The 16,697-nt window shown below is 42.6% G+C and overlaps 1 protein-coding gene and 1 pseudogene across 1 annotated transcript; one reads left to right on the top strand and one right to left on the bottom strand.

Annotated features, from left to right (window-relative positions):
- Window positions 1–1,066: 1,066 nt before the first annotated feature.
- LOC128781137 (BET1 homolog) lies at window positions 1,067–1,805 on the bottom strand (annotated as a pseudogene).
- Window positions 1,806–2,264: 459 nt separating this feature from the next.
- LOC128780890 (upstream-binding factor 1-like protein 1) lies at window positions 2,265–3,495 on the top strand. Its single transcript, XM_053924436.1, has one exon. The coding sequence runs from the start codon at window positions 2,326–2,328 to the stop codon at window positions 3,493–3,495; it is 1,170 nt and encodes a 389-aa protein (XP_053780411.1). The 5' UTR covers window positions 2,265–2,325.
- Window positions 3,496–16,697: the final 13,202 nt, after the last annotated feature.

Genomic DNA, 16,697 nt, shown 5'->3' with positions numbered 1-16,697 from the left:
AGGTTTGAAATTCATTCATAGAAAATGCCAGTGTGGAACGCATGTCTCCTTAGCTTGTTTCATTTCATTTCTAGCGTGTACCTTCTGCACGGACACCTGAGTGCACTTAGAAGGTGGCCACACTAAAGGCCCTAGAGATCAATAGTCCTTCCCTCTGCGACATTTCTCTTTCCTTTTCAATTTTTGCTCTGCTTCCCCAGGGCGCTTTTCTTTTCTTTTCTTTTTTTTTGATTCATTTCATTAAAAATTTATTTTGGGTGCTCATAAATGAGTAAATTCCAAATTAGGAGCGATACAGAGTATTTAAGGACATTTTACTATTTCTTTCTGTTTAACATTCCACCTTTGTCTTGCTTTCTGTAAACAAATGTACTGGGTTACAGCAACAATACCCTTAACCCCAAATTCAACGCTGAGCACTTTCCATTATCTATTTTGAGCACATAATAAAGCAGAGGCCATTAATTATTCTTGAACATGTTATGTTCATTCAGAGCTTGGCAATTACGCTGGCTTCACATTATTCTGTCACAAATGATAACCAAACGGCCTAAGTAGCTCAAAGCATATAACTCTTTTAAGCCAAGTCAGTGGTATGCATAAAGTTAACCTAACAACTATACCATTAGACATTCGTTTGACACCGTACTAGAAATGTGCCAAAATAACAAGCTTTATTAAAGAACGAGGTTCTTGGGGGAAGAGGAGTCACACCATCAAAAATTATTAGAAAAGATTATAGGTAAAAAGGAACCCGCTTACAATTCAACCCAATAAAAAAGGCAAGGGGAGTACATCAGTAGGGTCGATGTCATTCAGGAATACACATTTATTGTTCCCCCACAAACTCGCCCACCCCCTCCAGGGCTCATCCTCAGGCTCTCCAGGCATTCTCTTATTCTCCCACTGAGTTTCCCTACATGGAAAGTAAACCTACAGGAATGGTAGCAACAGAATGCCGTACTGCTATTTCATCTGACAGTAAAGAAAAGAAAAACAATTGTTAGGGCCAGACTGACTTTTGGCCATTTGCCCCTGAAAATAGGAGCAAAAATGAGCCATTAACAAACAATATTCAAAGAGCACTGTATTATCTAATGTGATTTATAAAACAAGTAAAATTTAGTCATCTTCAATGGAAAAAGCCATAGTATTTCAAAGTTAGGAATGTTTTGATGATGATTTTTTTTTTTTTTACCAGAGTAGTACTCCAAGCCACTTAAGTTGGAACAAATCCCAAACTCACACTTACTTGCATCACCTTTGTTTAATAATCCAATAAATGACAAACAAGACAAACAATGAAAACAGCATCATATAGCACAGCAGCTTTGTTTGGCTCCCTCTGGATAAAATCTTCAGTTTTTCCATAGTTTTACCTAGAAATCCAGTTGTAGAATCAAACTGTGAATCCATTTCAGCTAAGAATTTATTTTGACTTTTAACTTCATGGCCTATTTCAATGTAAACCGATTTTATAGCAGTTACTTTGTGTCAGCCTTTCAGTGAGTCTGTCATTTCCTTCTTCACAGGCACTGTATCCACTATTAGCAGAGCCATAGTTGCCAGGAGGTCTCCTTCACCATCCAAACTTGGGACTGCACCGAACTTAAGGAAACTCCTAGGATCTGGGACAAATGCAGTGTTTCCTCTTGGCACAGCCTCCAAAGAGCCCTCCATACATCCTGCTTTCTGGCTCAGATTCCAGTGGCAGAGACCCCGCGTCCTGGCGCCCAGCACCACCAGTTCAGGGGCCCCGAACTTCGAAGGTGAGCCTTCTCCTTACCCAGGCCTGCAGGCCTCATCCTGCAAGAAGAAGGAGGCGAAAGGCAGGCCGAGGGCTAGGTAGGAAGGAGCCAGGGGTCACGCGGACCACGACTTCAGGACCAGGGCCCTGAGAAACAACTTCTTCCCCTAAAGCGCCATAAAATCAATCCCCCAGGGCATTTTTCTTACATTGAGCCCTGAGTAGCCGGTTGTTGTCGTATTTAAGAAAGGCCCTGATGAGATCTGGCAAAAGCAGGGTAGAATGAAAGGTGACAGGACGATTTTGAAAAGTGACAATGTAGCATATGAAAGGTAAACAGAAATTTCACTTCAGAGATAGATAATTTTTCCTTTATTTTGTTAAGGCAAGTCAGTTACATGAGGGACATATGCCAAGTGGGTTGTGATTTTCTCATTCATTTCTTCTCTTTCTCCTCAGAAATATAGAACCACGCTTTGCAAAGCTTGTGAAATAGCTCAACTGCTAAGTCTTAAGAGTGAAGATATTTGAGCTTCTGCTGTGGTGTCTGCATAACTTTGGGGCTCAAAGTCCTAGAAATGGCATCGACTAATGGCCAAGACCAATGGCCCAAAGAAGACATTGTGATGTTACTGGACCTCCTAGAGAACAATCTCCCATTCAATGACAGCCACACTTTCACAACAACCCAGTCACAGATGGACTGGGAAAAAGTAGCTTTTAAAGGTTATTCTGGAGAAATGTGCAAGCTCAAATGGTTAGAAATTTCTAAAAAAATAAGGAAGTTTCGTACATTGACAGAAATAGTCCTGGAAGCTAAGGAACATTTTAAAAATCCTTACAAAAGTGAAAAACTCAAGAAGCATCCCGACTTACCCAAGAAGCCCCCGACTGCTTACCTCCGCTTCTTCATGGAGAAGAGGGCCCAGTACTCCCAAATGCACCCTGAGCTGAACAACATAGAGCTGACCAAGCTCCTCTCTAAGAAATACAAGGAACTCCCAGAACAGATGAAGCTGAAATACGTTCAAGATTTTCAGAAAGAGAAAGAGGAGTTTGAGAAGAAACTGGCTCAGTTTAGGAAGGACCACCCCGGTCTAGTCCAGAACTCCAAGATGTCTGTTGTTCCTAGAAGGAGCCTGACCAAAGCCCAAAAGAAGATTCAGGAAAATGTGGAAAAAGTGAAGTCTCCCTCAGAACACTGTTTTTCTGAGAAGGTAAAATTCCATGGAGAGCCCAAGAAGCCCCCAATGAACGAATACCACAAGTTCCACCAGGATTTGTGGTCGAGCAGGGAGCTGCGAGACCTGCCCCTGAGGGAGCGCAGGGTGGAGATTGGCAGACGCTGGCAGCGCATCCCGCAGAGCCAGAAGCAGCATTACAAGAAGCAGGCCGAGGAGCTGCAGAAACAGTACAAGGTGGACCTGGACCACTGGCTCAAGAGTCTGTCCCCTCAAGAATACTCTGCTTACAGACAGAGAACCTATACTAAGCGTAAGAACATGAACATGAATGGAGGCCCGGACCCCAAGATCATCAGGAGAGATGTGCACTGTCCCTCAGCAAGGGCTCTGCAAGAAGGGCTTGCACAGGAGCAGGGGCTGCAGGCTCCAGGGACAGAATCATCGGCGACTAGAGGGGGCCATTCTCATGCCTCAGGGAGATCAGAAGGAAATAAGGAAGATGGGGAAAAGGCAGAAAGCAGTAGCTCCTCAGACTCCAGCAGTGGGGATGAGGATGAAGACTGAGAGCTGCAGCTGCAGCTCATCCTCCTCAGGGGTCACCTCTGACTCAGACTCCATCTGAGCTTTGTTCATTCCCGCAAAGGTGGGACAGAGAGCTTCCTGACAAATATCCATGACATCTGCAGCAAAAGAAAGGGCTGTTCTTCCTCCCTTTTATTTATTTGCTTGTTCCTTCATCACCCGTACCCCTCCTCAATACGGGGTGGAACACATTGGGGATTATGGAATTTGGGACAGTACTCTTAATATCAGGTGAGTAAGCCTGGGAGGAGAGTGTCCTGCTGGGAGAAGAAATATGTTATGAGCATGTATTGGGGCCCCTACCCCATATTTACCATTCCCCCAGGAACTCTGTGTGGTGAAGGCTCTTGAAACAGAAGATTGGGCTGTGGAGGTCACTGGGCTTTAGACTGAGTGTTTCTGAAGTAAGAAGTTTTGCTTTTGGAATGTGTCGATGGTTTGCCAGGTGTGAGGGCATTGGGGGGATGGGTGAAAACGGTGAAGGGATTAAGAAGCACAAATTAGTTGTTACATAATAGTCATGGAGATGTAAAGTACAGCATAAGGAATATGGAAACAATAGTCTAATAACTATGTGTCGTTATCAGATGGGTGTGAAACTTACTGGGATGATCACTCATAAGTTATGTAATGTCTAATCACTGGGGTGTACACCTGAAACTAATGTAATAATGTATGTCAACTGTAATTTTTTAAAAATTATTTTTAAAAAGGCTTTGCTTTCCCCATTTTCTGTCTGCCAGAGGTAGTCTGTGGCCGCCTTGAGCCTGCGGCTCCTACACTCCCTACAAGAACTGTACCTCTGGACTCTTGCTCTGTCTGGTGTGAGGAAGGAGTTGACCATTCTGAAATGTGAGAGCAGGCAGCTCATGAAGGAGGCAATATATATATATATATATGAACTTTAAGAAATATATATATATATTTAACTCTTACATCTCTGTGAGACTTACATCTCTATAATTTTAAATATATATATATATATTTCTTAAAGTTCACTGTTTCATTTGATAAGTGCTTTCATAGAACAGAAGCCTAAATTCCTTCCTGAAGCTCCAGGTACAGGTGAATCTCATATTTAGCATCAGGACTCATGGAGGGATAAAGAGACAGACATACAAGGGCACATAGATAAATACATAGACACTTAACTATAGACATAGATACATATGTTCTATTATACTGGTCTCTCTGTGAATTCTTGTCCCAGGGCCACATTGCTTTGATTATTTGGTTTACCCATATGTTTGAAAATCTATTGAAGGTTATTGCTCTCTCATTAGATTTTTTTTCCTGTATATTGCTGGCTATTTCCATATTGTGTTCTCATGCATATAAGCATTATAAAAGTAATTGTGTCATTTTCATATGAAAACCGTTAAGATCTGTGCATTTAGATAACTAGATATCTTCGTGAATTATTATTATTGTTTTTCTAGGTAATCAGTTTCCAAAAATAATGGCAATATTAACAATTTTTATATCTCTAATACCTTTTTCTAAATGTTTTTTGGAATATCCAGAACAATGTTAAGTAATAACAGTGAGATATACTTGTGTTGTTTCTGATTTTCAAACTAAAGGATTTACTATTGAAATTAAACTGATGATATATATTTAAAATAAATTATAACCTATTCATAAAATGCCAGTTTATTTACCTATAGTGTTGTTGTTATTATATAATCTGTTTTTATTATTTAGGAAATTACTTCTCTGAGCTATCAAGAAAATTTTCCTGAGGTGTATTAGTGTCAGAAATTGGGTTACTGTGCTACCTAATATTAAACCCTCATCAGATTCCAGAAATAAACCCACTTTTTTATTCCGTATTGAAGAGATGATTAGAGTTCAGACAAATTTTCCATCCTTTCCTATGCCTGGAATGTAACATCTACACAAAGTTCCTGGACATGTTTATTACATTCACTCATTCTTTTTTTCCTTATTACTTTATATTTATTGTTGACACTATTAAAAATGTCGCCATTTTCCTGCCCCGATTTCCACACCTCCACCCAAACCCCCTCCCTCTTCTCTCTCTTTCTCATAATCTAGATTTAAATGGATTTTACCCACAGTAATAATAACTGAGTCGGGGCAACAGGGTGACCGAAATACGACATGTTATTTATTACAATGAAGCTGAAGGATTCCCACCTCTCTCTTCCTAGAAAGTTAAAATGTGTTGAGGGTGGAAGAACCAGGGAGGAAAATCTCTCTCAGGGATGTTCCAGATGTCTTGACTGGGCTAGACTAGCACTTAGTCTCTTTTACTTTGTATAACACCTGAGAGAAATCGAATGGCAAGTATCACAGCATCACCTGGGTGCCACAGTGTGCGTATGTCCGAAAGACCAGAGGAAGGGTGGGTATCCCTTGTGCTGTGATGCTTGAGCTGAGTCTCAAGGAGCTGGAGAGTTCAAGAAAGAACATGAGATGGAGGAATGATTTGCTTCCTACATTCACCACACTTCCTGATTGGTTCTCATTCATCAGGCACTTTCTCAAGGACCAGAAACTCCTGGTTTCCTAACATGGCCTCTCAGTCTCTCCTGCTGCTTTCCCTGTCATGGGGGTTTGCATATGCTCATTTTAGTCTATACACTTTTCTGGCATGGCCTAATTATGTACCATGAGTTTATTTATCATTTTAATATCAATGATTCCCATATCCAGAGAAATTCATATCACAAAGTAATGACCTCTTTGACATCTCCAGAACAATTTTCCCCTGGAACACCATTCTCCAAGTGTCAAAACCAGAATTCACCCCAAATCCAAAACCTGCTCCTTTCTTCAGCATGGTCTTGGCATTGATCCCACCAATCACCAGCTGACCCAATCTTTTCCATTGTGCATTCGGTAAGTTCCCCTCCTCCTCTCCACAGCCCGGTAAGGTGATCCACCCTCTCAATACACAACCTTAAATGTAAATAAGCGGCCCTGGCTGGGAGGCCCAGTTGGTTAGAGCACCGTCCCCATATCTAAGGTTGGGGGTTCTATCTCTGGTCAGGACGGCTACAGGAAGCATCCAATGAATGCATAAATAATTGGTACAACAAATCAATGTTTCTCTGTCTCTCTCTCTCAAATGAATAAGTTTTTTTTTAAGTGAGGTTTGTTAAACAAAAAAAAATAATAACAGTCCAAGGAGGAGTTTCATAGGGGCAGCCAAGCTCTAGTAGAATTTTCCTAAATTATCTTGACTAGTTAAATTTTCTTCAGGATTTGCTAGTTGATAAGTACAGAGTGAGACGTAAAGATAGAAGAGTGAAGTAAAAGTACAATTCTATAGTTGATGATTATAAAGACATTGACAATTAAAGAAGGAAAAGGATGTTTTTTTAATTTTTTTGAAGCAGTTTTAGGTTCCCAGCAAAATTGAATGGAAGGTACAGGGCTTCCCATACACGTCCTGTCCCCACACATGAATAGCCCTCCCTCATCATCAACATCCCTTACCAACATGGTATGCGCGTTTCGTACAACCGAGGCACCCACGTGACATATCATTATCACCCAAAGTCCGTAGTTTTCACTGTTGGTGTAGGAAAATTTTATTTTTTCAATGTTACTTAGATTTTTATTCCCACACACCAGATTAATCTCTTCATTTATCTTTTTCCTTTTTATTGAATTTGTTGAGGTAACACTGGTTGACAAAATTACATTGGACTCAGTTACACAACTCCATAACACGTCCTCTGTAACTACTTTTTCTTTCCCCATGCTGTAGGAAAATATTTTTAACTCATAAAGGCTTTGAATATTGTATTGTAGTTATACATGTGGTTCAGACCCCTAAGGACATTTTTGTTTCCTGTTATTAAAACAAATATTTATTAATGCCAATTTTGAGATTTTTCTGAAAAACAAGAGAATGCACGAGACATTCCTCATTCAGAGGATCACTAATACAGTTACTGCCTTTAGAGTCCGGTCTTTGCCGTTTCGGAGTATGCGACGCATAAGTACATGCATTTATTCTCTTAAGTTCCTGGAGTTTTATCAACTTCCTATGACTTCTAGAGTGCTGACATGTTACATTTATTTGGAAAATTCTTTAGCGGATTGTGTCACATGCTTGCTCCTTGACATTATATTTGCCAAACTAAGTTTATTACATGGTTCCTTGTACTTCACATCAGCAGATCCCAGAAGTCATTTCTGCCACTAGGTGGTACAAAGATTTGTAACCCAGGCTAGAGAGATACACAGAGTCGATTAGGGCTCTGCTTGTGAATTTAAAGCATGCATTTCTAATTCATTCAGCACTGGTGTTTTATTAGCCATGTCTCACTGCATGGGTTACAGAGATGAAAGTTACAGTTTCTGACGTCACACCCTTCACAGTCTCCCGAGAAGACTGACGGGTCAATGCAATCAGTACGAGGAAGCATTATTTGGTCAACAGAGCACATATACTGGAATTGAACGACCATACATTAAAATTCTGAATTTGCTATTGCAATGACATGGGCTAAAATATGTCTTTGCTTACCTGTTTCTTCATGTATACGTTCATGAACTGGGAATAAAATTGCAGGTAGGTAGGATAAGTAAAGATTAAGCTTAATGTTTGTAATTATGGTAGATTTATAGAAAATGTTAGGTTGATTCCATTGGGCTGCTACAGCAAAATATCATAGACTGACTGGCTTATAAACGACAGAAATTTCTCTCACACAGTTCTAGAGGCTGGAAGATCAGGGGACACATGTGGTTGGCTGATGGCCCCGTTCCAGGTGGCAGCCTCCTTGTATCCTCACTTGGCAGAAGGGGCAAGGGATCTCTCTGAAGCTCATATAAGGTACTAATTCCATTTCTGAGGGTTCCTCTCTCATGACTCAAGCCCATCTCAAAGACCCACCTCCTTATGCCATCACATCGGGCATTACGGTTCAATACATGAGGTCTGGGGGCCACACAAACACTGAGATCACAGCACTAAGCTCCTTTTAGCCCTGTATTTCATCCACCTTCCATATTTCTCCTACAGTGAATTCCGACAACAATCCTTAAGTAATACATATCATACAGCAAGATAGTTTATATCAAAGTAAGTAAAAATACACCTAATCAAATTACAATATACATGTCACAATGACCTATGAAATCTTGCTGGAATCTGGTTTCAACTGTGATGCCAAGTACCATTCCAGCAATTTTTAAAAAGTAGTGTATTTCTGTATAGATGATATTTATACAAAAGAGTAGCAAGAAATCCATGGAACAATGGAAATTGATAGAAATGCAGCACATTTCTTAAATGTAAAAATTTTACTGAAAGGAAATCCTTCCAGAGTTTGTCATTAAACAAATAGGGATTAAGTGGGAAAAGGGACAGTGGAAGTGGTGTTCGGATGGAGGTAACAGCATGGCCAAAAGTGCAAAGTGAAGGTGGGCATCCTTGTAGAACAACTTCCACAGCTACTGTGTCCCGGTTCTTTTACACACAACTCTTACCAACTACTAAGAACACTGCCATTCAGGTGGGAGGCATTCATCGTTCAGGGAAACTTCTTACAACAAAACCAGGTGACAAGCCGCAAAATATTCACAGACGCAGACAAATCAGCAATCCCTAAAGATCCATGAGGAGCCCTGGCTGGTGTGGCTCAGTTGGTTGGGCATCGTCCTGTGAACAGATGGTCACCAGTTCTATTCTCGGTCAGGGCTCGTGCCTGGGTTGTTGGCCAGGTCCCGAGTTGGACACATTCGAGAGGTAACTGATTGATGTATCTCCCACATATTGCTATTTCTCTCCTTCTCTTTCTCCCATACTTCTCCTCTCTCTAAAAAGAAATAAATCAAATATTGGAAGAAAAAGTAAAGATCCATATGCTATCAGGGTCTCTTTAGAAGGAAATGTGGAGATGGGGACAGAACTTCTGGTAAATCTGAGAACCCCAAAAGTCAGCAACAGAGATTCATTGAAAGGCATGGCAGGCCAATTCAAGAACAGCTGCTAACTTGGGTAAGAGGGTGCTTGCACACTGAAATATGCAAGGGGTGCACAACAAGATGTGAAGGCGCTGGTACCACCTAGGTTCAACACTGTCAACATAACCAACAAAAATTCCCTTTAGGGTCAAGCTCCATACAGAGAAAAATGTACTGGGAGTAAAATATGTACAGAAAAAACCCAAAGCAATAGGACCACCTAAAGAAAAAGTCCCAATAAAATAAATGTGAGAGCCCTAGCTGGGCGGCTCCATTGGTTGGAGGATCTTCCCATGCACCAAAAGGTTGCATATTCAGTCCCCAGTCAGGGCACATACCTGGCTTGCGGGTGTGATCCATGGTTGGTGAGCGTTCAGGAGGCAACCAATCTATGTTTCTCTTACACATCAATATTTCTCTTTCTCTCTCTCTCAATAATCAATCAAATAAATAAATAAATAAAGTACAAGGGAAAGAGAATGAGCAGATGGCAAAAATAAGGGGCCATACTGTTGAACACCTTATGCAAACAGCCAGGGAGCTCTAGACTCACGAAGCAAGGAAAGCTGTCCTGATGTACCTTCACCTCAGAAAAGTCCAGGAAGACTAACTGCATATAAAAACCATCAAGAGGGCATGTCTTTATTTCCTATTTAAAGAGAGTCCAGAGGGGTAAAATACCTTTTCAAAAATAATAGGCCTTAGTATGACTGCTCACAAAGTGGCCTTTAGAGACAGTTCTCAGAACGCTAGTGCTAAGTATACATTGTTTGTTGACTTGGTCCCTGCCTTGGCAGAACATGGTTCTGAGAGGTCGTCTCCAACTACTGCCCACAGCCCCACAGCCCCGCAGCACTTCAGCCCCACAGCTTGTCAGCCCCATTGTCTCTCAGCCACACAGCCCCTCAGCCCTGCAGTCCCTCAGGCCCTCAGCTCCATCACACCCCAGCCATACCTTTCTGGATCCTACTCCACCACTGTGCTTGGCCACCTCTAGCTGTTTCTGAAAGTCAGCTCCTGCAGTGTTTCCCAATCCTCTGCTTTGCACACCTCCTCTAGTCCCTGAAATTTTCCTCCCAAGTAGTAATGTACAAGTCCTTTTGCCCTGACATAATAGTAAACTTTTGTAAGAATCTGTTAGAGATAGACAGAATATATATAGGATTCATGTCCCCTAATTAATTCCTAATTGAATATGATACACCTGGATCTCGTGAGGGCTTATTACTTTTCTAGATGACACAAAGAATTCGTATTTGGGACTGAGGACCTCAAGAAAGCTCCAGTATACAAATGAATTACCTGCAAATCAAAGTGCAAGGTTGTGGACTTAGAAAATAATTAAAGAAAGGCAGCCACCCTAGAAGGATGGAGCGAGAAAGCAAAGTGCCAAGAGATTTTACCGTGACTCTCATTATTACTAGTGAAAAAATCCCTGGAGGCGAGGGGATGTTGGGATGGCCGTCTTCCACCATGTGTTGGGGGTGGAATCAACATGGAGAGTGCAGTCCTCCCTTATTCCTCTAGTGCTAATACGGTGGGGGACTTTGATGCAGATCCCGCCCTCGAAAACTGTGTGTTGTGGCAGCAATGGACAAATTCACAGGGACTACAGAAATCCTGTGGAGAAAAAGGGACAGCACGGCCACTCTCTAAGTGAGAGAGGGCACTGACCCTTGCCTTGACAGGCTTTTATTGCTTCTCTGGGCACATTACATTGAGGATGGTCCTCATTTACTATGCACAGGTTCAGTTTGGGTGGTTACCTTTTACAGAAAACAAAGGAGAGGATGTTGCTAAGTACATCAAAAAGGAAGGAAATTTGCAAATGTAAAGGGAAAAGTGTTTGAACTGGTTATACTCATCCTTGGAAGGTTTAGCATAGATTTTAGGAAGTTACTTTAAAGATATGCAGTAAACGCTTGCTGCCTCAATTCAGGGTAAGGGAGTTTTAGCAAATATCAAGTCTCAAAGTGGCCTCGGTACAATGCAGGCCTGATTCCCCACGGGAGAACCTATCTTTGGGCATGGGTCCTGTGTGCCGGACCTCACTTTCCACTGGCCTTTCTGAGTGGGAGCTGGGCCCACGCCACACAGAATGGTCTCCTCTAGGACTTTGGTAATCGGGACAGTCCCAATGGGAGTGGAGAAATCCAGTCATCTGTAGCCTTGAGTGTCAGAGGTGGTGCTCAAACGTTTTCAGAGCAGAAGCTAATTCCCTTGTTCATCTACAGCACCAGGAGTAACGGGATCCCTACCGTCTCTCTGCATACTCCACTCTGAGTCTGTGAAAGCAGATTTGGGGGGCGAAAAATGAATGATCTGAAAGGAACTGTGCTATTTCTCTGAGAGCGAATCTGCCATCACAAAGACCTCCAGAGGAAGCCGGGCTGGGTGAGGCCCATCAAAGCACTGCCAGGCCTGGACGGTCCCCTTGTCACCACAGCTGAGACTTCTGAGTTAATTTTTGAAATTCGAAGGGATCAGTTGGAGGCATGGCTCCCCACATCGCCCCCTGGGGACTGAAAAGCCCAGGAGGCCATGCTCCCTGTGTCAGCACTGTCCTCTGATTCACAGGGATGCAAACTGGTCCTGAAATCAGCCCCAGCAGAGGTGTCAACCACTGCCCCAGTGGGGCTGGTGGCAGAGCTGAGCCCGTGAGCCCACAGGGCCCATCCCAAACTATCCCTCGCCCAAGACCCTTTGCATGGCCGCTCTCTGTCCCTCCCTCAGCCTCTTGACTGTGGTCTCAGGTGGTGGACCTGGAGAGACGGACAACAGTTTTAGTATTCACAAGGCTATTTGAGTTAAAAAAAAAAAAAAGTTAAAAGGGAGCTACCATAAGATGGGCATCTGATTTCTCAACAGGAGAAACTGCCACCAAATATTCTCAATGATGGAAGTAAACGACCTACAATCAAGATTCCTCTACCCAGCAAGGTTATCACTTAGAATCAAAGGAGAGATATAGATTTTCACAGACCAGAAAAAGCTGAAGGAGTTCATCATCACCGAACCCGTGTTATGAGAAATGTTAAGGGGACTTCTTTCAAAATAAGCAGAAAAATATGAATAATAAAGTGGCAAGAGCTACATATATACCAATAATTACATAATTAAATGTAAATGGGTTAAGTGAGCCATTCAAAAGACGTAGTTGGCTGAATGAATAAGAAAACGAGACACATATATATGCTGCATACACGACAACCCCTTCAGACTGAAAGACAAAATAGAAGGTAAAGTGACAAAATGTTATCTCATGCAAATAGAAACAAAGTACCTGAGGTAGCAATATTTACATCAGACATAATAGACTTTAAGACAAAGGCTATAACAAGAGATCATGAAGGAACAAGAAATTCCACTTCTGAGTATTTATCCCATGAAACCCAAAACACTAATTCCAACAGGCATCTTTGCTTACAACAGCCAAGATACTTTCTTTTATCCTCACCCTGAACACACACAGTCCACTTCTTACCACCTACTACCAAACACTCCAGTATTTTCCAAAGAAATACACTTTGAGTAAGCCTAACAACCTCATACCCTATGAACAAACTTTGATGTTTCATGCACATGGTAATAAATATATACACAAACCAGTATACATGTGCAGGACACATAGAAATATCTCCAGAAAACCATGTATCATACAACTTCAAAACACCAAATTATTCCTAGCTAATGAGTCACACCCACAAATACTAACAAATAACCATACCTCCCATTGCAGATACATGTAAATACTATTCTCCCACTTTCCTGTATAAACACAGAAACCTACTCTCTATCAAACACACACGTACTTGCTTCTGCACACACATGAAAGCCTAATAGCTCCCTAGTGGAAAATATAAAGACATAGCTCCAGCAAATATTCCTCCAAATGCCATGGCCCTTGAATACACACACACAAACAAATACACACACAACTCTCCACAAGCCCCAAATACCCCACAACTACCCAGTAAAATACAGACATGCAAACATATCACCCTATACCCTATGTCCCAAATACACATGTAATGCCACAGTACCTGCATAAACCTAACCCCACACTCCCAAATTCTCATGCAGAATTAACTCTTCCATCTCACGGAATACACAATCACAAACACACCAAAGCATGCAAACACCACATAACACCAGCATATACACCATCCACCAGCACACACAGCTCCTGAAAATCAAAAAGTGAAAAAAATACACATAACCATACGACATGCCCTGAATACATAATGACCCTTCTACGTTCCTCAAATACGAAACAAAGAGATCATACACTCCAGCTAGTGATCAGAAACAGTTTTTGCACATGCAGATGGTCCTTCCAAACCCCCATCACAGAAACCCTAATACACGGGGTGGGAGAGGGGAAAGAACAGGAAAACATGCCCCACCCACAAACCCAAAATACAAACACCTAACCACCAACTCCTGGAATATACAGGCACTACCTCTCAACACCCTCCAAATACAACACTCGGTCCTGTCTACTCTCCCAAAAAACAGATGTGACCTCCCCTTAATCACAAATATCCACAGACAAAACCAACTCACACATTTCAATACACACATATCAGATTCCCACCAACCAATGAAATACGCACAAACCCCCTCTATGCTCGCAAGTCCATGATTTGACAGCAGACTTCATCGCCTTTAGAGTCAGCAAAGTCACTCAGTTCATTAACAAGAGTGCAGTTTGAAGGTAATTGCTGGTTGAGACTTTCACGTAAAACTATCAGGAAGTGCATGAAAGCTTCACTCACTTCCACTCATGTTCAGTGACTTGAGCTACTTCTTGCTGAACAGGAGGACCATTTTCAAATTCAGAAGAATGGAACAGCCCCGGAGCTCGTGTATTATTCAGAATGCAGGAGGCACAGAAGGACCCTCAAGACTTTAATAGCTTACATGCATTAGACTTAACTGTAGGCCTGGCAATGCACCGCTCCCCCACCCCCCCGCCACCGCCCCACCTTGCAGCGAGTTCCCCTGGTGCCAGTTTCATGGTGTAAATACCAAGGGAAGTGAGCTGGGGGGGTGAGGGGGTGGGGCGGGGCGTGAACAAAGACTCAGGGCACAAATAGCCCACAGGGTGAACAATAGTGGAGCAGGGTGATACCTAAGTGGGAAAGAGTCCAAGAATCCTTTACCTGCTTATTTACATAACCCCCTGTGGAATCTGGCATGCCAGGCCCCGGGCAGGCCAGGACGGCCATTGGGGACTGTCCCTCCCTGCTGGCACACACGTGCCCACCAGAGGCTAATGGTCACAAGGGACTCTGGGAGCAGTTGCAGGACTAGCCCCGCCCCCAGTGCAGTGTGCAAGCTCATTGTGCATGCTTATGAGTCCAGGTGTGAGGCACACCCCCGACCTACTGCTTAGAGGAGGAAAGACATGGAGGGTGGGCGTGAGGGGCTTCCTGCAAAGCCTCCTTATAGTGGTCCCTATTTCAGACCATGGCATGTGAAATGAGCACTTAGGATTTTAAAACTGCAACTGGGCCATCCATGGATTTAGTTAGATACAGCCCTCCCCCCGGAAACAGTGCTGGGGAGGTCTCCCTAAAGCACACATCCTCATACTGGAGCAAGTGCCTTCATACACTTCGGACTGCATTTCCACGGTTTCTTTTTCTTTCTTTTTTTTTAAAGAAAGCCCATTCCTTTTTTTTTTTTTTTAATTTTATTTATTTTTAGAGAAGGGAAGGGAGGGAGAAAGAGGGAGAGAAACATCAAGGTGTGGTTGCCTCTCATGGGCGGGGGTTGGGAACTTGGCCTGCAACCCAGGCATGTACCCTAACTGGGAATCGAACCAGCGACCATTTGGTTCACAGGCTGGCACTCAATCCACAGAGCCACACCAGCCAGGGCCAATAATTTCTAAAAATAGTAGACCCTTCCTCCAGAATTGTCATTAAATAATTTTGGCAAGAGAGAAAAAAGGAATTCTGGCAAAGAAATTTAGACCTGGGACACATTTGAAGAGATACTTTCCCCTCACTCAATTCCTAGAGTTTTTCCAAATGCACTAACTGGATTAGAATATTTTTCTTTTCCTTTTCCCTTTTCCTTTGTAAAGGGAACTTTCTCATTATTTATTGTCCACAAAGCATGCACATGAAGACACATCGTCATAAATTATATGGGGGAATCAGTAAAGAAAAAAGATATGGTCAAGTTGGGGTTTTTTTGCAAGAAAATATTTTTATTGACTTTCCCCCCAAGGTTTTTTCATATTTTTTTTTCTTCATGTTTTTTTTTATTGTTGTTCAGTGACAGTTCTCCCCATTTCCCCCCACAGGATATTTTCTCAGTGTGATTATTAAGTACATGGAGGTTTTTCAGTACATATCGATTCACAGATATTTCCATTGCAAGTTTGCTGTTACAATGTTGATCAGGACTTGACTGCCTGGGCCAGTTTCTGTTCACACTGCGGGTAGTATGGGAACAATTTCACCTTCTCTTCCCTCCTGGTTTTGCATATACTGCAGAATTTGTGTTATATTGGAGTCTTTCGGTGAATGTTCACAGAGTGGAACAGTCACCTCTAAGAATATTGCTGCCACAGCAGGGAGTGAAGCTTGTCTCCTGAGAGGTTTGGCTGCAATCCTCCCAAGTTGTCACCACTCATCTCTCTTGACCAATTACCTAAAAATCTCCTCTCACAACACAAAACACAAATGCTCGTTCACATCATGCTGACAGTGATAAACTGGCATTTATGTGCAACATGAACATAAGAATCAAACAGGGTACTTAAGGGGTGCTACTACCATGATTCCCATGCAGATGGAACCACAGGCAATAATGAGCTTAGGTTCCAAAGAGCAGGGCTGTATGTGGGATGCAGACAGGAAAGTGGAAGCTGGTGAGCAGGGCTTCCAGGCTCAGCCTGGCAAGCAGGGGCTCAGGTGGATGAGGCTTCTGTGAAAGGGGTGGACATGGTGGGTAGAACTCAGGCTTTGTTTCACAGTGCACGTCCGTCTCAGGTGCAGTGCGCCTAGGCAAACCAGGACCTTAGGAGGTTAAGCCCTGTTAACACATGCACGCAGAAGATTTTCTGCCTTCCTGTCCCTTACTTCTGTCCTTACCACCACTGAGCCTAGACGTTCATGCTGTGTGACAGCTCTCACAAACTCCTTAACCTCCAAAGAGCATGCCTGTTTCACGTGTGTGTGCAATTGTGTTCTGTGGTGGGGCCGGGATGCACACTTGAGTCT

Source organism: Desmodus rotundus, chromosome 5 (assembly GCF_022682495.2).
Source record: "Desmodus rotundus isolate HL8 chromosome 5, HLdesRot8A.1, whole genome shotgun sequence".
NCBI classification, from domain to species: Eukaryota; Metazoa; Chordata; class Mammalia; order Chiroptera; family Phyllostomidae; genus Desmodus; species Desmodus rotundus.
Note: the sequence above shows the minus strand (reverse complement) of the source record. Positions and strands in the feature narration are given on the sequence as shown.

Coding starts and splice junctions, on each gene's coding strand:
- LOC128780890 (XM_053924436.1), top strand. CDS start 2,326: ATGGCATCGACTAATGGCCAAGACCAATGGCCCAAAGAAGACATTGTG.